Source organism: Pseudorasbora parva, chromosome 11 (genome assembly GCF_024679245.1).
Source record: "Pseudorasbora parva isolate DD20220531a chromosome 11, ASM2467924v1, whole genome shotgun sequence".
Taxonomy (NCBI): Eukaryota; Metazoa; Chordata; class Actinopteri; order Cypriniformes; family Gobionidae; genus Pseudorasbora; species Pseudorasbora parva.
This window is the reverse complement of record NC_090182.1, coordinates 43824979-43845175: the sequence shown is the minus strand read 5'-3', so window position 1 is coordinate 43845175 and position 20197 is coordinate 43824979. Positions and strand designations below refer to the sequence as shown.

Genomic DNA, 20197 nt, shown 5'->3' with positions numbered 1-20197 from the left:
CTCTCTGTGTCGTTATCTGGATTTGGCTTCAGGAAGATGGCTGAAGTGGAACGACGTGTAATGGGGTTTCACACGGGTGGAGTGATGAGACGTGTGTGTGATTAACGTTTGTCTTAATTAGTGACGCGTCGAGCCTTGATTTGCGCAGTGTACTTACTCACTACTGTCGACTGCAAGTCCGTAACCGTGTGTGTGTGTGTGTGTGTTTGAGAGAGATGAGTGTAATTTCTCTGGATATTTTTCACTCTTGCTCTCAAAAACGGAGCTCTTCTCAATTGCTATGGTAGTACAAAGATTATGCTAATTCAGATTATGCAAACTAGCAGTTTAAACCAGAGGATTACAGTGAAGTGAGTGTGTGTGTGTGTGTGTGTGTGTGTGTGTGTGTGTGCGTGTGTGTGTGTGTGTGTGTGTGTGTGTCATAACACTGAAAATCTGCATATGTAGAACAGCTACCATATAATGTGTATGAAATATAGCAAATGTGTTGTGATTTTTTTATTTATTTACTAATATATTTATGAATAAATTAATTTGAATGCAAGATGCTGTTTGGTTTTGTGGATGTTTGTCTCCATCTAGTGGCCATTTTAACCTCCTTATGGAAGAATTATTAAATAACAGCATTTTTTTGTTTGTGTTTGTTCTTTATAACAATAATATTTTCTTTTTCATAATAAGAATATTTTATCTCACTTAAATTTAAAAAGAAAAACGATATAAATATAAAATATTTATAATAATATTAATTATTTATTACATCATACACCGATCAGGCATAACATTATGACCAGTGAAAGGTAAAGTGAATAGCACTGATGATCTCTTCATCACGGCACCTGTTAGTGGGTGGGATATATTAGGCAGCAAATGAACATTTTGTCCTCTAAGTTGATGTGTTAGAAGCAGGAAAAATGGGCAAGCGTAAGGATTTGAGTGAGTTTGATGGTAAATAGACTGTATTTACATAGCACTTTGACCTATGGCCATCCAAAGCGATTTACATCTTGCTTCACATTCACTCATTCATACACCGACGGCGATGTCAGCCATGTAAGGCACCATCCAGCTCATCGGGAGCAGCTGGGGTTAGGTGTGTCTCATGGACACCTCGACACTTGGTCAGGTGGAACCGGGGATTGAACCGGTTCAACCGGTTGTAGACAACCTACATGAACCACTGAGCCACTGCCGCCCTTGACAAGGGCCAAATTGTGATGTCTAGACAGACTCTTGTGGGCTGTTCCCGGCCTGCAGTGGTCAGTATCTATCAAAAGTGCTCCAAGGAAGGAACAGTGAAGAACCGGACACAGGGTCATGGGCGGCCAAGGCTCAGTGATGCACGTGGTGAGGGAAGGCTGCCCCGTGTGGTCCGATCCAACAGACGAGCTACTGGAGCTCAAACTGCTCAAGAAGTAAAGCACCAAAAGTGGGCACATGAGCATCAGAACTGGACCACAGAGCAATGGAAGAAAGTGGCCTGGTCTGTCAGTTTTATTTCTATAGCACAACTAAACAACACCAACTACCAGTGTTGCTTTTCAATGCAAGAGAGTAAAAAAAAAAAAAAAGAACACACACACACACAAAGCAGTACATTTCATCATTGACCTTAACTCCATGGACCCTGTACAGGGTCCAGAATGACATAATTTTACTCTGGTACCGTTTCCGCCTGATTTGGCATGAAAAAAATAGTAATCAAAAAGCGCCTACTTTTTGGGGGGGTTATAACAGCTTAGATAACACATACTTACATGTTTATGACTTTTAGCAGTGTTTTATCTTACTTCAAAGGGTTTCCAGTAAAATGACACCCACATTTAGAACCACTGTATGTGTGTATGGGAGGCTTTTCAATTTGGGTAGGCCAAATCCAGGCGGAAATCCCAAAAAATGGTCCTGGAGTTTAAGCAGATAAGCTAGTTCAAAAAGGTACGTTTTAAAGCTAGATTTCAAAACGGATAAAAATGGAGCAAATCTAATACTGAGAGCTAACACATTCCACAATCTGGGAGCGGTTACTGAAAAGGCATGGTCACCCCTTCAGCTTTGATTTCGGAATACGTAGCAAGCAATTTCTGATTTGACGACCAGAGAGACACAACTGGCTGATGTTCTGTCAATAAATCCGAAAGATAATGAGGGGCCAAACCATTCACAGATTTAAATATTAAGAGAAGGATTTTAAAATCAGTGCGGCATTGTACAGGCAACCAGTGCAAAAAGTGTAGCACTGGGTAATATGGTCTCGTTTTTTAGTACGTCAAAAGTCTTGCCGCTGCATTTTAATTTGTACCATCTGTAACCAGGATAAAGCTGATTTGCTGACCCCGTAATACAGAATTGCAGTGGCCTGGTCTGATGAATCATGCGTGTCCGTTGTTTACCTGAGGAACACATGGCCCCAGGATGCACTATGGGAAGAAGGCGAGCAGGCGGAGGCAGTGTGATGCTTTGGGCAATGTTCTGCTGGGAAACCTTGGGTCCTCCATCCATGTGGATGTTACTTTGACACGCTCCACCTACCTCAGCATTGTTGCAGACCATGTTCAGCCTTTCATGGAAACGGTATTCCCTGGTGGCTGTGGCTCTTCCAGCAGGATAATGCTCCTGACACAAAGCACAAATGGTTCAGGAATGGTTTGAGGAGCACAACGAGTTTGAGGTGTTGACTTGGCCTCCAAATTCCCCAGATCTCAATCCAATCGAGCATCTGTGAACAAGTCCGATCCATGGAGGCCCCACCTCACAACTTACAGGACTTAAAGGATCTGCTGCTAACATCTTGGAGCCAGATACCACAGCACACCTTCAGGGGTCTAGTGGAGTCCATGCCTCAATAGGTCATGGCTGTTTTAGCAGCAAAAGGGGGACCAACACAATATTAGGTCATAATGTTATGCCTGATCAGTGTATATTTCATATATATTTATGAATTAAAGGTGCTCTACTTCATGATTCTATGGAATAATTATTAATCACAGCCCCATTATATTGAATTATTAAGGTTTTGGTATGTTAGATCTGGATTATGTATTTTGTCATCTTTGGGGGCCGTACAGGAACTTTGCCATCTAAACGAGGCTCATTAATCAAACCAGCTGTGTGTGTGTGTGTGTGTGTGTGTGTGTGTGTGTGTGTGTGTGTGTGTGTGTGTGTGTGTGTGTGTGTGTGTGTGTGTGTGTGTGTGTGTGTGAGCGCGCATGTTTGTGTTCAAGTTCAAGCTTTTTTTAGATCCCTATTGGAAATTTGGATGCAGCATAATATACACATAAGTAATGGACAAAACAATTATATAAAATAAATACAATAAAATCCATGTGATATAATAATATAATAATAAAAGAGTTTTTATCAATCTGACTACACAAGGAGTGAATAAATATTTGTATCAGTTATTCTTCATCTTTGGTAGTCTATAGCAAAAATAAGAAGAACTCCGGGTATGTGCATGTGTGTGAGTGTGTGCATGTGTGTGTGTGTTGATTTATTCTTCTGCATTACAATTAAGGACATGGTCATGTAATTCTGAAATCATGTTTATTGTGGATTGTTTTATAGCAACAATGTTCGGATCTACAAACCATGGTATTTAATTTTCATTCTTCTCTGAAATTTTCATTGACACACACACACACACACACACACACACACACACACACACACACACACACACACACACACACACACACACACACACACACACACACACACACACACACACACACACACACACACACACACACACACACACACACACACAAAATGAGTTGACATTGTTCTTAACGTCCTACCTGAGGGCAGGACTCACCTGGGGCTGCAGTCTCACCTAAGAGTGTGAAGGACACACACACACACACACACACACACACACACACACACACCCCTCAGGCTTCTGTGTCATTCAGAATCCATAATGCATGAATGTGAATTGAAGTTATTTTGAATTTGCATTAAGAGCATAGAGTTAAAAATATATATATATATTTTTCTCATTGTGAATTACTGGTAAGATTTAGTTCTTACATTAAGGTTCATCTCATTTGTTAAAATGACTCAATTGTTTAACTAATAATGAGCAGTACTTTTGTTACAGTTTTTATTAATCTTTTTTAATGTTTGAGAATACAACCATTCATAGTTAGTTCAACTCGTGTACATTACATAACATTAATAAAAACAACTTTTGATTTGAATAATGTATTAGTAAATGTTAAAAAACATGAACTAAGATTAATAAATGGTTTAGATGTATTTTAATGGTTTCATGTTAACTAATGTAGTTAATGTTAGCAAATGAAACCAATAAAGTGGTTTCATTTGCTATAAAGTGTTACTGAATTAGCCATATACTGTAAATCTAGAATCATTGTGTTATTAATAATCAGTGTTAGTTTGCAATGTCACCCTAATTGTTTTGTATTTCATAGATTCATTAATACAGTTGTGGTCAAAATTATTGGCACCCTGGTAAATATGGTCAACAATGGCTATAAAAATAAATGCAATTGTTTTTGCAATACATATGCAAAAATCTAACCTTTCATTGAAGTAAAATAATTGAAAGTGAGAAACTCACATGAAATGGTTTTCTCCAAAACATTTTGAACACAATTATTGGCACACCTGGGATTTTGTATTAGTATAATATACATTAGCACACCAGAGTTACTAGAAACATGAAATTGTCCAGCTATGACGTCTTGTTCAGGAGTATAAATATGAGGAAACAGAGGACAAAATCCCTTAATCATTCACCACAATGAGTAAAACCACAGAATATAGTTCTGATGAAAAGATTGTTGAGCTTCACAAAATAGAAAGTGGCTTTAAGGAAAATAGCTAAAGCATTAAAAATCCCCATTTCCACCATCAGGGCAATAATTGAATCTGCCTGGATGACGTGTGTCGATATCGTCCTAATGCACGGCGAGGAGAAGAGTTTGAGTGGAGGAAGACTCTCCAAGATCACAGATGGAGAATCACAGAGATTAGTTGAGTCTTGGGGTCAGAAAGCATAAAAAAACTCAAACAACCCCTACATCACCACATGTTGTTTGGGAGGAATAAAAAAACACTGGAACTTCAAACAGGACCTGTGTTTGTGGTCAGATCAAACTATAAAAAAAGCGTTTTGGCAGCAAAACTGCCAGATGTGTTTGGTGCAAACAGGGATTAAAAGTACCCCATGCCCACAGCTAAAAATCCTGCCGGATCTTTAATTTTGAGGGACTATTTTTTTCTGGAGGTCATGGACATCTTGTTCAGATTCATGGAATCATTGGGTGCGTTTACATGCACGTTCTTAAGCAGATTATGAACAATAAGCCGACAATGAACATGGTCACGTAAACGCGGTAACCCGTTTTCTTTTATCGCAGTAAGGTCATTAACAACCTAAGCATAAACCGGTCGGGACAGGTCGTTTTTTGCCTCTTACCCTGATTTTGCGCGGCATGTAAACGCATTAACCTGCTTTCTTTCAGATTATTGAAGTGCGCATGTGTGATAGGTGACAAAAACACAAATTTAGAGCAGATTTAAATGCAAGATAAATAAATGAAAATGAAAAATAAATTAAGAGCGAGCTAGCGTTTTGCATGAAATAAGGACATATATCACAAACGCAGACTCTTTTAAGACCCAGAACATTGTAAAGATGTTTTCTCATCTTATGCAGCAGAAGTAGAAGAGGTTCAGTCAAAACGCTGCATCTGGAACTTCATAAGGGATAATATGAGCTGTAAATCTCTCGCTGACACGATGCACTCTTTATTTAACATCAAAACTGACGAAACATTAGAAAAACTCAGAGTCAGATACGGACATTACTAATTTTGACGTCACTACAAGGAAATAACCCAGTTTATTAATAAAGTCATGTAAACGCGGTTTACTTGCGTTGTCAGTTTACTGGTTTGTAAAGTAAACAGGGAAAACTGATTATTTCAATAAGCTGATATTTGTGAGTTATAAGCTTACTGGTGTGCATGTAAACGCACCCACTGATTCTAGCAAATACCAACAGATAAAAAATATAAACCTGACAGCCTCTGCTAGAAATCTTATAATGGACTGTGGTTGGATCTTCTATCAGGACAATGATCCAAAACAAACATCAAAATCAACACACAAATGTGTCACTGAACACAAGATGAAGCTTTGCCTGACCTGAACCCTAGAGAGAATGAGTGATGACCTGAAGAGAAGAGCACAGACACGGATCTGGGAATCTGAAGGATCTGGAGAGGTTCTGTGCTATCTTTGATCACATTTATCAGGGTTGCTAATAATTCTGTCCACAACTGTACATTTACATCTCAAGAAGCATGTTTGAAGAACATTTGCCATATCCCATAATGGTCAATGGTTTTTATGGAAATTCATGATCCCTTTCATTTGTTCATCCAATCCTTCCAAGGTTCCATCCATCCACCACCCTTCTATCTGTCCGTCCATCCATCCATCCATCCATCCATCCATCCATCCATCCATCCATCCATCCGTCACCTTCATCTGTCCGTCCGTCCTTCTGAGGTTCCATCCATCTGTCTGTCCATCCATCCATCCATCCAAGGTTCCTTCTGTCCATCCATCCAAGGTTCCTTCCATCTGTCCGTCCATCTGTCCATCCATCCAAGGTTCCTTCTGTCCATCCATCCAAGGTTCCTTCCATCTGTCCATCCATCCAAGGTTCCATCCATCGTTTTGTCCTTCCAAGGTCCCATCCGCCCACCCATCAATCCGTCCATGCGTTCGTCCTTCCAAGGTTCCATCCATCCATTCGTCCTTCTAAGGTTCCATCCATCCATCCATCCATCCATCCGTCCGTCCGTCTGTCCACCCGTCCAAGTTTCCATCCAAGGTACCATCCATCTGTCCATCCATCTAAGGTTCCATCCATCCATTCGTTCTTCCAAGATTCCATCCATCTGCCCACCCACCCGTCCGTCTGTCCATCTACCCGTCCAAGGTTCCATCCATCTGTCCAGCTATCTATCCATCCATCCATCCATTGCAACAGTTTAGAGTACTTTTAGACATAAGTACTTTTAGACACAAAATATCAGGGAATGGCAAAAATAATCAAAATAAATGTGAAATTATTTGTGTTGTACTACTTCTGTTCTGTCTGATTTCTTTTAATTGTAATTCCGTTAACATCTTGTTCGATGTTCAATTCATACTCATGAGGCAAATTCTACATTAAGCTCAACTCTGATTGTCCAGGACAATGAATATTACTAAAACACACAGAGAGAGAGGGAGAGAGAGAGAGAGAGAGAGAGAGAGAGAGAGAGAGAGAGAGAGAGAGAGAGAGAGAGAGAGAGAGAGAGAGAGAGAGAGAGAGAGAGAGAGAGAGAGGACAAACTGGGGAAAAAAAGAATTCGACGGCAGAGAGGAGAAAGAGAGAGAGAGAGAGAGAGAGAGAGAGAGAGACAGGGGTATATAAAGATGGATGCTGAGGACTCTTTCTGAGCAAGTACAGAAAGAGAAAGGAATGAAAGCAAGCGGAAAATAAGAATATTAAGGCTAGCTCGACATCAGGAGTGATGGAGAAAGGAGAGGGAGACGGACTGCAAACTTTAGCTATAGTGCTGCTGCTGTGTGGAGCTCTGAAACTTCTGCACACACTCGGACTCATCAGCACTGAGGGTGAGTCTCACACACATGAAGTCTTTCTCCACAGATAGATTAACAGTTTGGATGGTTGGAGTGAAGTTCTGATGTCTCGGATGTGTGTGTGGGCTCAAACTGAATTAAAACCTGATAATAAAAACAGATAAGGAATGTGTGCCAGCTTCGATATCTGCTGAATCAGATTTAACCTCTGCCAGAAAGTCACATCCTTCACACTGTAATTCTGAAAATCTGTGGAATAGGATCAAAAAAGAATCTTAACCATGTTTATAGCAACAACAGCAAAAAGTTGCAGAATATGTTTTATTTTTTCTATTGATCCTACCATAGCTGCGGAAATGTTTGAAAGTGGACTTTAATTCAGAGCTTAAAACGGGTCTAGAAACAATTTTCACTCAGAGCTTGTTGTCAATTTCACTTATTATTTCAAAGAAATGGCAAGTTACGCATTTTATCAAACATACATTTTGAAGTGAAAAGATGTACTCAAATAACCTTATTTACAATGACAAATCATTTTTGTACAATTGTGCTGTGTGTGTTCTTGCAGATTTGTGCAGGTGTGTGTGTGTGTGTTAGAGAGAGTGCAGTGCTGTAATATGACGCTGTTAAAGGACATTGTGCAGCAGTGAGAGCCTCAGGCACATGACCTTTGACCTCACCTGTGTATGTGTGTCCTTCATTGCTTTAACACACACACACTCACACATGTATGGTTTTCATGTTTAATGGGGACTTTCCATAGACAGGCTTTTTATACTGTATAAACTGTATATTCTCTCCCCTGCCCCTAAACCGTATAACTATCACAGAACACTTTCTGCATTTTTACATCACGTAGTATGATTTATAAGCTGTTTTTCTTGACCAAAAAAACCCCACACGGACAAAGATATCTGATATTGCCAATCATTGTGGGGATGTTTTGTTCTCATAATAGTGAACCACACAAACACACATACACACACTCACTACCACACACTGCGCCCGTCCACATATATGATGATTATCATGTCTGTATTGTGTGTTTTGTTTTTATTCATTTTTAAATAAGTTTTAGTTATTTTAAGATTAACTACCTGAAATGTGTGTGTTTTTTTTTTAAAATATTTTATTTAAAGTAACGAAAATGTTTATTTCAATTGTTTTAGTTAACTAAAATAACCTTGTTTAAAAAAAAAAAAAAAAAAATATATATATATATATATATATATATATATATATATATATATATATATATATATATATATATATATATGTGAACATACTAAAATACATTTTAAAGGCCAAATTGCTTTTTAGGTCCCTCACGTTGTAATTTTAGATAAAAGCCTCTGCTAAATAAATCAATGTAAATGAAGTGATCCGCCTTGAATGCTGTGAATGTCAAACGTGTGTTTTCCGGAGGTGTGGCGGCGCTGTCGTCCTCTTTAACACACATGGGAGTTTCTCTGTACTTGTACGTTTCTGAAACAAATGATTCAGTGCTTCAGATCCCCAGAGGTTGACAAAGTACAAAACTCTATTACTTGAGTAAAAGTAAAAGTACTACTGGTCAAATATTACTCTGTTACAAGTGAAGTATTTGTTTTCAAAAGTACTTAAGTATAAAAGTAAATTTCCTTTTTCATACCAATACGTAATTTTATTATTGTTGTATAAATGCACATTATGCCATCATGGTTTAAGCCAGTCAGTGATGCTCCATCTGACGTACTAGCATACCACTAACTTAAACTCTTTTAAATACTTGTATAAAAGTTACAAAGCTGCTGTCACTTTAAGGCCGAATGCACGGATCCAATACACTGATACACATCTGATATTCTCCCAACTTTACCTATACCTTCTCTTTCTCCCAGACATTTATATTTTTAATATTTTATAAGACATGCACCAAGTGTATGCCAACTCAACTAATCGTGATTCTTTTTTTACTGAAACTTCGTCTTCTTCCATTTTGCTATGAACTAATCAGTGTTTAAAAAAAGTAATGTAGTGGAGTATTTGTCTTTTAAATGTAGTGAAGTAAAAGTCATATGTTTCCAGAAAAAAATAATACTCAAGTAAAGTACAGATACTCAAAAAGTTTACTTAAGTACAGTACTCAAGTAAATGTACTGTCCACCTCTGTCCAGGACAAGATCTCTCAACTGTTTTGGACAGTCCATCTCATCACATCTACAATCTTTTAAATCAATACTTGCGTTCAAAAGCTGACTTGCCCAGGCTGCATTTATTTGATTAAAAATACAGTAAAAAAATAGATTCGACGAATTAGCTCCAAAGAAACGCAAAAGCTGCTGATATTACTGAAGGAGCTTCTATATGTATCCGGTGATAGGAGTCGTATTCCTATATGTAGACGTAGATCCGCTGATGTGAGCTTGACTAACATGGCCTGCCAGAACGGACGCTACGCTTGACTTTTAGTGTGATCATTATTGGCCCTGATAAGAAAACTTTGCTGATATATTAAAGCGATAAATAATGTTTTTTTTTTCCTTCTGTTGAGACACTTCTGATGCTCACTGTTCGCCATAATGATGTAAAATTGCTTGAAATATGATTGGAATCAGTTCAAAAAGGATACGGTTAAGTACAACATTTGCAGGGCAAGTCTGTCATGAAGTCTACATAAATGATAATGACAACATCAATATTACCGTGTGTTTGGGAAATCACTTTGAATGGTGAGACTTTTTGTTTCTGCAATCAGGCTCTCAAAAATGATATATAAATTGGAATCTAGATTTATCAAAAAAATATCATTTGTCGGCTTTCAAATACAAAGAATTATCGGTATTAGACAAAATGGGGGAGGGGGGTATGATCGGTAATGTATGTCAATCAAAATACTAAACAATAAGGTGCAGAGGTGAAGTTTACCATTTTTTGTGTGCTTATTTGTATGGATCTGGAAATATATTTTATAGAGAAATAATGTAATCTAACTGTTTTTTTTCCCGCATGGTATTTTTTGGATTTGTTTTTTAATCTTACACTGTATATTGCATTTTAATAACATGATTAAATTTAGAAGATCACGTTATTATTGTTCTAAATCTGAAATTATAGAGAGAATTTTTTTTTACCATGTAATTATTTTTTTTATTTTATTGAATATACTGTTTTACTGTTAAATGCATCATATACCAGGGAAATACTAGATTGCACGTTTTATTGTACATTTATTTCCATTGTGTGTCTGTGTATAGATAGGGTGGATGATGATCTGGAGCTGTCTGTAGTGTGTCACCGTCCAGAGGCTTTGGAGCAGCTGGAGGCTCAATCGAACTTCAACAAGAAAGAGCTGCAAGTGCTCTACAGAGGCTTTAAAAACGTATGCAAGCTCACACACATGTAGACATGTTTTCCTGATGGACTGTTGTGAAAATCAAACTCTCTCACACACACATGCTATTTTTCTCGTTGTTTCTCAGGAATGTCCCAGTGGTGTGGTCAACGAAGAGACGTTCAAACAGATCTACTCGCAGTTCTTTCCTCACGGGGGTCAGTGTGTTTGCAGTTTATATATTCCTCTCTCTCAGCACTCAAATCACTTCATATGCTTTCGTCATTAGTTTACATCATTGCTTACTACGGCGACTCAGGGTAAAAATGCTACCAAAATGAATAGAAATGCCCTCAAAATTTAAGATACAGGGCAAAAATGTCTCTGTGTGAGTTCTTGTTTTTAATACTTATAAAGGATATAGCTAGTTAAGCAATATCACGTGAGAAAAAGTGCTGTTTTCCCAGATATTGATTTTATACAACAGTTTAACAAACAAGGTTAATATTAGAGGGGACTAATATTAATCAGTACCTATTCAAGAGAGTATTTGATTGTGTATGTGAGAGTCATAGCGATTTGAGATTAAAGTTGTAATATTTTGAGAGTAAATTCAAAATCATGAGAATAAAGTCATAATATTACGAGAATAAAGCCATAACAATTCGAGATTAGTCGTAATATTTTGAGAATAAAGTCATAATATTACTAAATACTAAATCAATCGGCTCTGTTATGAGAGAATCATAATATTGTGACTTCCCCTTCTCGAAATAATCATGTTTTATTCGCACACTATACTTTATTCTCAAAATATTACAATATATATATATATATAACCATCTCTTTTCTTTTTGAAAGTTTTGAATGCTGAAATGTGAAGTTTATTATTTTATTAAAGTTTAAAAGTTCAAAGTTTTTTGAACTGTAATGTTTTTTTAAATCAGTCATTTTACTGTTACTTTAGTTACTATAGACATTGCAATATGGCAGATCCATTAAGGTCTCAAAAAACCTGTTTTAAAGACCCCACCGATTTTGTGTGTGTGTGTGTGTGTGCGTGTGTGCGGGTGTGCGTGTGTGCGTGTGTGTGTGTGTGTGTGTTCTCTTTGCAGACGCCAGTACATACGCACATTACCTGTTCAACGCCTTTGACTGTTCCCAATCCGGATCGATTAAATTTGAGGTGGGTTATTCACCCTCTTTATTTCTTTTATTGTTATTTTATTTTCTGTGTCAGCACGGGTGTTTCTTTGTGTCATTAATGAGAAATCCCCCTCTTGGCCCTCTGTTTCTCTTTCTCTCTATCAGGACTTTGTAACAGCTCTGTCCATCTTGTTGAGAGGAACAACAACAGAGAAGTTACAGTGGACCTTCAACCTGTACGACATTAACAGAGATGGGTACATTAATAAAGAGGTGTGTTTGCACGTACTCTACTACTGTATTATTGTCTGTTGTTGAGGTACAGATGATTATATATAAAAGGCCAAAAAGTAAGATGGTATTCTGATGCTTGTAATGTAAATTAATCAGATCTTTATATCAGTATAGTATCCGGAAAGTATTCACAGCACTTTACTTTTTCCACATTTTGTTGTTACAGCCTTATTCCAAAATGGATTTTCAGTATTTTTTCCTTAATTCTACAAACAATATCTCATAATTACAATGTGAACGAAGTTTGTTTGAAATCTTTGCAAATGTATTAAAAATAAAAATGTTTTAAAAAAAATTACATGTACTTATGTATTTACGGCTTTTGATCAATACTTTGTTAAAGCGCCTTTGGCACCAATTAGAGCCTCAAGTCTTTTTCAGTATGATGCTACAAGCTTGGCACACCTATTTTTGGGCAGTTTCTCCCATTCTTCTTTGCTCAAGATCCATCAGGTTGGATCTCCAGAGATATTCAATTGGGATTAAATCTGGCTGAGCCACTCCAGGACATTCACAGAGTTGTCCCGTAGCCACTCCTTTGTTATCTTGGCTGTGTGCTTAGGGTCGTTGTCCTGCTGGAAGATGAACCTTCACCCCAGTCTGAAGTCCAGAGCGCTCTGGAGCAGGTTTTCATCAAGGATGTCTCTGTACATTGCTGCATTCATCTTTCCCTCAATCCTGACTAGTCTTCCTGTCGCTGAAAAACATCCCCACAGCATGATGCTGCCACCACCATGCTTAGCTGTAGGGATGGTATTGGCCAGGTGATTGCCATTCAGGCCAAAGAGTTCAATATTTGTTTCATCAGACCAGAGAATTTTGTTTCTCGTGGCCTCCTCGTTCTCCTCTCTCCACAGAGAAACGCTGGAGCTCTGTCAGAGTGACCATCGGGTTCTTGGTCACCTGTCTGACTAAGGCCCTTCTTCCCCGATCGCTCAGTTTTGCCGAGCGGCAGCTCTAGGAAGAGTCCTGGTGGTTTACCAACTTCTTCCATTTACAGATGATGGAGGCCACTGTGCTCATTGGGACCTTCAATGCTGCAGAAATATTTCTGGACCCTTCCCAGAATCTGTGCCTCGATGCAATCCTGTATCTGAGGTCTACAGACAATTCCTTGGACTTGATGGCTTGGTCTGTGCTCTGTCATGCACTGTTAACTGTGGGACCTTATATAGACAGGTGTGTGCCTTTTCAGATCAGGTCCAGTCAACAGAATTTACCACAGGCGGACTCCAGTCAAGGTGTAGAAACATCTCAAGGATGATCAGTGGAAACAGGAGCAATTGAGCTCCATTTTGAGTGTCATGGCAAAGGCTGTGAATACTTTGATTTTATTTACGTTTTATTTGTAATACATGTGTAAATATTTCAAACAAACTTCTTTCACATTGTCATTATGAAGTATTATTTGTAGAATTGGGGGGGGGGGGGGGTATGAATTTAATACATCTTGGAATAAGGCTGTAACACAACAAAATGTGGAAAAAGTGAAGCGCTGTCAATGCTTTCCGGATGCGCTGTGTTAGTTGTTGTTCTATATCTTTTAATAATGTCTCAGTAAGACGATATTTAAATGCTTCGTTTCAAAGCTCTGTAGGTTTGAAAAATATAATGCAATGCAATACAATGAGGATTTAGGGATGAACAATTAAACCTGATGATCATATATATATATATATATATTTACAGTCTTGTTCAAAATAATAGCAGTACAATGTGACTAACCAGAATAATCAAGGTTTTTAGTATATTTTTCATTGCTACGTGGCAAACAAGTTACCAGTAGGTTCAGTAGATTGTCAGAAAACAAACAAGACCCAGCATTCATGATATGCACGCTCTTAAGGCTGTGCAATTGGGCAATTAGTTGAAAGGGGTGTGTTCAAAAAAATAGCAGTGTGTACCTTTGACTGTACAAACTCAAAACTATTTTGTACAAAAAAAAAATTTTTCTGGGATTTAGCAATCCTGTGAATCACTAAACTAATATTTAGTTGTATGACCACAGTTTTTTAAAAACTGCTTGACATCTGTGTGGCATGGAGTCAACCAACTTGTGGCACCTCTCAGCTGTTATTCCACTCCATGATTCTTGAACAACATTCCACAATTCATTCACATTTCTTGGTTTTGCTTCAGAAACAGCATTTTGATATCACCCCACAAGTTCTCAATTGGATTGAGGTCTGGAGATTGGGCTGGCCACTCCATAACATTAATTTTGTTGGTTTGGAACCAAGACTTTGCCCGTTTACTAGTGTGTTTTGGGTTATTGTCTTGTTGAAACAACCGTTTCAAGGGCATGTCCTCTTCAGCATAGGGCAACATGACCTCTTCAAGTATTTTAACATATGCAAACTGATCCATGATCCCTGGTATGCGATAAATAGGCCCAACACCATAGTAGGAGAAACATGCCCATATCATGATGCTTGCACCTCCATGCTTCACTGTCTTCACTGTGTACTGTGGCTTGAATTCAGAGTTTGGGGGTCGTCTCACAAACTGCCTGTGGCCCTTGGACCCAAAAAGAACAATTTTACTCTCATCAGTCCACAAAATGTTCCTCCATTTCTCTTTAGGCCAGTTGATGTGTTCTTTGGCAAATTGTAACCTCTTCTGCACATGCCTTTTTTTTAACAGAGGGACTTTGCGGGGGATTCTTGAAAATAGATTAGCTTCACACAGACGTCTTCTAACTGTCACAGTACTTACAGGTAACTCCAGACTGTCTTTGATCATCCTGGAGGTGATCATTGGCTGAGCCTTTGCCATTCTGGTTATTCTTCTATCCATTTTGATGGTTGTCTTCCGTTTTCTTCCACGTCTCTCTGGTTTTGCTCTCCATTTTAAGGCATTGGAGATCATTTTAGCTGAACAGCCTATCATTTTTTGCACCTCTTTATAGGTTTTCCCCTCTCTAATCAACTTTTTAATCAAAGTACGCTGTTCTTCTGAACAATGTCTTGAACGACCCATTTTCCTCAGCTTTCAAATGCATGTTCAACAAGTGTTGGCTTCATCCTTAAATAGGGGCCACCTGATTCACACCTGTTTCTTCACAAAATTGATGACCTCAGTGATTGAATGCCACACTGCTATTTTTTTGAACACACCCCTTTCAACTAATTCAACTAATTGCCCAATTGCACAGCCTTAAGAGCGTGCATATCATGAATGCTGGGTCCTGTTTGTTTTCTGAGAATCTACTGAACCTACTGGTAACTTGTTTGCCACGTAGCAATAAAAAAATATACGAAAAACCTTGATTATTCTGGTTAGTCACATTGTACTGCTATTATTTTGAAAAAGACTGTATATAAAAAAGAAAATTGTATGGATAATTAAGTAAACCTAAAATAAGTGTTCATCTTTAAAGATTACTAACAATATAAAGTTATTTTTATGTTTACTTTAGAAAAATCTGTAAAGATTTCACAGTAAACACGTGAAGCACGAGCTGAAAGAAGACGTTTGGACAGTTATACTAAAAGACTTTGACTTGCTATAAAAATATAAATTAACAATCAGTCAACAAAAGGACTGGAGGAGTTTGTGTGCAACAGTTTTTTCATGTTGATCATTTAGAGGCTTTGGATAATGTGGATATCAAATAAGATACAGTAGGCTTTATAGGGTTAAATTTAAAAGATTTGTTGTGGAGTGACAGAAACTAAAGTGCATGTTTACGGTGTTTGTAAGCATTGTTTTATTTACTTCTGAATATAATAATAAAATGTTTTTGATGTATGTTTCTGAATATAATAATAACGATCTGTGAATATAATGATCTGTGTTTTTTTTCCTCTCAAGAGTGCAATTTTGACCGGTGCAACTTATTTAACATAAAATATCGTAGTCAAAATCTATTCACTCTTTATAATGAATATTTTCCGCATTTTATCATAGTAGTGCAACACACTTAAACATTGAAATGACACATTGAAATTATGTAAGAAACTAAAACTGAAAATGTATGTTTTGTTCCAGGAGATGACTGATATAGTGAAAGCCATATATGACATGATGGGCCGCTTCACATACCCCGCTCTGAAGACCGACACCACCAAACAGCACGTGGATGCTTTCTTTCAGGTCAGACTCTGATATTGCAGCTTAAATATTATCACATAATATACCACAGGGCCGTTGAATGTTTGAATCTGATTGGTTTACATGCGTTCATTAAAAAAAAAGTCCTTACAGCCGACAACAGCAAAAGAACCAAAACCCACAGAGACACTGACCAAGCAAATAAATATATTAAACAATAGGATAAAACGCCAGATTAGTTCCATGTTTTTTACCACAAAATTACGTTTTATTGTGTACGGAAGCACATACTCTCTTTCTCCCGTTCTCTCTCACACACATACACAGACTCACATTCGCACAGAAATGTGTTGTCAGCGCTACTCTGAAGATTATATCAGTAAAATGGTTTAGCAAAGCTACGTGACATTCCTCACTAGCAAGGTAATGATGGTGCTGTTCTTGAATCAGATAAACTTACAGTTTCGCTATTCGTAGAGACACTGCTGAGAGTCACACACACTTAGGGCCCTATCATACACCCGGTGCAGTGCGATGCTAGGCGTGTCGTTTTTGTTTTGCTAGTTTCAGCCGGACACATTGCCACAGTTTTTAAATAGCAAATGCACTCGCGTCCATCTGTTCAGCCTTGGGTGCGCTGGGAGTTCAGATGCATTGTTGGCACTTTGCTATTGTGAGGGTGCAAAATCCGCGTACAGTCTGATTGTTACACACACATATGTTTTTATATATAAAAAATAATTCCTCCCTGGAGAAGCGTTCAGTCTTTTCGCTCACATGTAAATTATGAATCCGCTGTGGTGTGAGTGCAACTGGATTTTAAAGGGAATGGGAGATGACATTCTGATTGGTTTATTGCAGGTTATGCCCAAAACACACCCATGAATCAATAAGGGTACAACCCTTCTGGACGATGTTGCTTACTGTTTTTACCGTCATAAAATTAGCGTAATTGGATTCGTGCTATCAAGCTTTTGTTACTTAGCCTAGAGATCTAGACGCACCCTAGCGGCAGCAAATCGTATCTGCCCACGAGTGTCGTCTAGCAACTCTCAATACCCTTCTGAGCTGTATTCCCCTAACTCTTGCCGGGCCAATCACATCGTGTATAGAGTCGGTGGTCTGGGCCATAATGACGGCCGAGTTGCGTTTGTGTGCTTCTAGTAAACACAGAAACTGGCGAACGGCGGTCTTTCAAATCAGCTTTGACCGCGACTCTGGAAGACTTGGAGTTAAGCTTTTCTCTGAGAAAAGAACAAAGAACGGCACTGAAGTCATTCTTAAAAAGGGAAGATGTGTTCGGAGTTTTGCCGACCGGAGCATTTTAAGTACAAAAACATGACAAATTACTTGAAATACATCATCTGAACAATATCTTGTTAATCGTTGTATTCGTTTCGAGCCGCGACCTCATTCCCACCTCGGCTTAGATTCTAATAATTCACTGGCCCGTTTTCAGTTTTTCCTTACTTATTACATTATAAATCACTGTTTAGATAAATAGAGATGAATATGTTTCCCTTGCAGAAAATGGACAAGAACCGAGATGGAGTCGTCACTCTTGATGAGTTTATTCTCTCCTGTCAAGAGGTATCTGTTCACAATAATTAGTATGCATGGAATGACCGAAAAACCTAGTCCATTTGCAAAAATGCGTAGTACAAGATGATAATTGAATGCAGCATTTCTCGTTGCTTACTGCTTTGTGTACTATTTCTTTAAAAGCAATACAGTATATACTGTGCAGTGCACTAGAGTCCCGTTCCAATCAGAGCTGACACTTTCTCTCTCTCTTAAATGTAAGCAGGGCCCTCTGGTGTCAGAGAGTGAGTGCTGCAGCATTGATTAAACAGCTGTTCAATTCTATATTGAAGCAGCAAAAAAAAAAAAAAAAAAAAAATATATATATATATATATATATATATATATATATATATATATATATATATATATATCATTCATTCATTCATTCATACCATCCAGCCCAATTTGAATCTATAAAATATTTTGGGGCAGGATTGTTATAGCTTTGTAAATATTACCTGTACATTTCCCCCAAATGTTTCATCTTTCCAAAAAAAAAATGTTTTTTATTTTTTATATTTTTAAATATAGTTAGGTACTTTGCATTTGTTACAACACATCACCCCCAGTTGTGTCTATGGCGACACACTTCAACAAAAACACTGAACTCTGATTGGCTATTTTATATTTTCATTCAGAGATGTTTATTTTAAATCGAATACACAGGTAGTCTAAAAAAAGACGTTCTCTTCTTTTGCCTTTGTAATAGAGTTTGTTAAGAATAATTGGCTTGTTTGTGTTCCTTCCCGTCTATCTCTTCCTCCTATTTATTTAGCGGTCTCTCATTAAATTGTTCTTTTGTTTCTTTTGTTCTTATTTTGTCTCTTCAGGATGAAAACATCATGCGATCATTGCAGCTCTTTGAGAATGTGATATAGAGCCACAGGAAGAGGAGGATGAAGGGAAATTAGTGAGAGAAAGAAACCAATGAACTCCTGAATCCGACCAGTGTTCTGTTAAAATAACACGTCTCCCATCCACATGGTAATTCTGGACGTTTGACAGATCTGTGCTTCGCATGCCGGAAAACCGACATGTCCTTTAAACCCTGCTGTTTGACCTCGTTCTGTTGCAGATGTGAGAATTACTGTATGTCTATAACCAAAAAAGGAACTAGTTAAAAGAGCATGCGAGTTAGTGTGTGTCCAAGCCGTGTTTCCAGGCCCAGTGGGTTTCCAAGAGGTCCTGTAGAACGCAGCTGAACTCTTTCCACGGGACTGAATTTACTGTGAGGTATTTGAAAATATGTCACTGATGTTTCATGCATTGGGTATGTAATGTCCGATACACTCGACCTGTGATATTTCTCAAAAAGATGTGCTGAATGTTTGTAGCACATTTTTGATGTGTTCGTCATTTAGGTAGAAATGTCCTCGTACTCCAGTAGTTTAAGCAGTGTCTCAGTGGTTCAGCCATCCAGTCATTTAACTGGCTTTCTGCAGAAGTTTCTCAATCAGCTCGGCTGTGAACCATCGCGACATTCGACAGTATTTGTGCATCTTGTCATCCCATCCCTGCCTGATCTGATGTGTGTTCATGTCCATTATTAGTGATAGTCTCTGTTCCTCTTGGCTCCGCCTACTCGAATATCTGCTTTCTGATTGGTCTGTTTGTCTGTCAGAATCATTGGGTCTGTTTGTGGGTGTCCAGGTCACATTTCACCCCAGTATCCTCATTAATCAAATACAGTGATTTATATAAATATGCATAAATGAAAGGCAGCAAGTGTCTTATTTCTTTCTTTTGATTTTGTGGTGAAAAATGGCTAACTGACTTTGTGCAGATGGCAAGGGACTTGTTAGGCTTTAGATTGACAGGTGCCGTAGCAAACTTTAGCATTTGTGTCTTTGTTTGTGTGTTTACCTTATATTTATACATAAAAAGCTGTTTTTATATAACTGCATGAAAGCTGTGAATGCCAAAACGTAGTACTGTTTTATACAGCCATAATGCCACTTTTACTGTGAAGTAATTTGTGAAGAGAATGCAAGAAAAAGAACAATATAATAATGACATTGAATTCAAAGACAGCAAATACGTTAATATAACTGTGTTTGGGTAGTCCTGACAAGCATGATATTTTAAGCTCAAATCGACATCCATATTACTCTGTAATCTAATGGATGTATATCTGAGTGAAAGTAAATATTAATAACATGTAGGGTGAGACCTGATTTGTAT

At 38.0% G+C, this 20197-nt stretch overlaps 1 protein-coding gene across 6 annotated transcripts in view; it reads left to right on the top strand.

Annotated features, from left to right (window-relative positions):
• Positions 1-19733, top strand: part of kcnip1a (Kv channel interacting protein 1 a) — a 112141-nt gene extending 92408 nt beyond the window's left edge. For 4 of the 6 annotated variants that reach the window (XM_067458055.1, XM_067458058.1, XM_067458054.1 and 1 more), the window contains exons 2-8: positions 10863-10987; positions 11088-11157; positions 12055-12125; positions 12251-12358; positions 16370-16474; positions 17960-18022; positions 18847-19733. In XM_067458055.1, coding sequence (XP_067314156.1) covers positions 10863-10987; positions 11088-11157; positions 12055-12125; positions 12251-12358; positions 16370-16474; positions 17960-18022; positions 18847-18894 — 590 coding nt within the window. In that variant the 3' untranslated portion in view covers positions 18895-19733. Of the gene's footprint in view, positions 1-3564; positions 3592-7400; positions 7660-10862; positions 10988-11087; positions 11158-12054; positions 12126-12250; positions 12359-16369; positions 16475-17959; positions 18023-18846 lie in introns of those variants that run through there. The other 2 variants (XM_067458056.1, XM_067458059.1) reach the window with 2 other exon arrangements.
• The last annotated feature ends 464 nt before the right edge of the window (positions 19734-20197 follow it).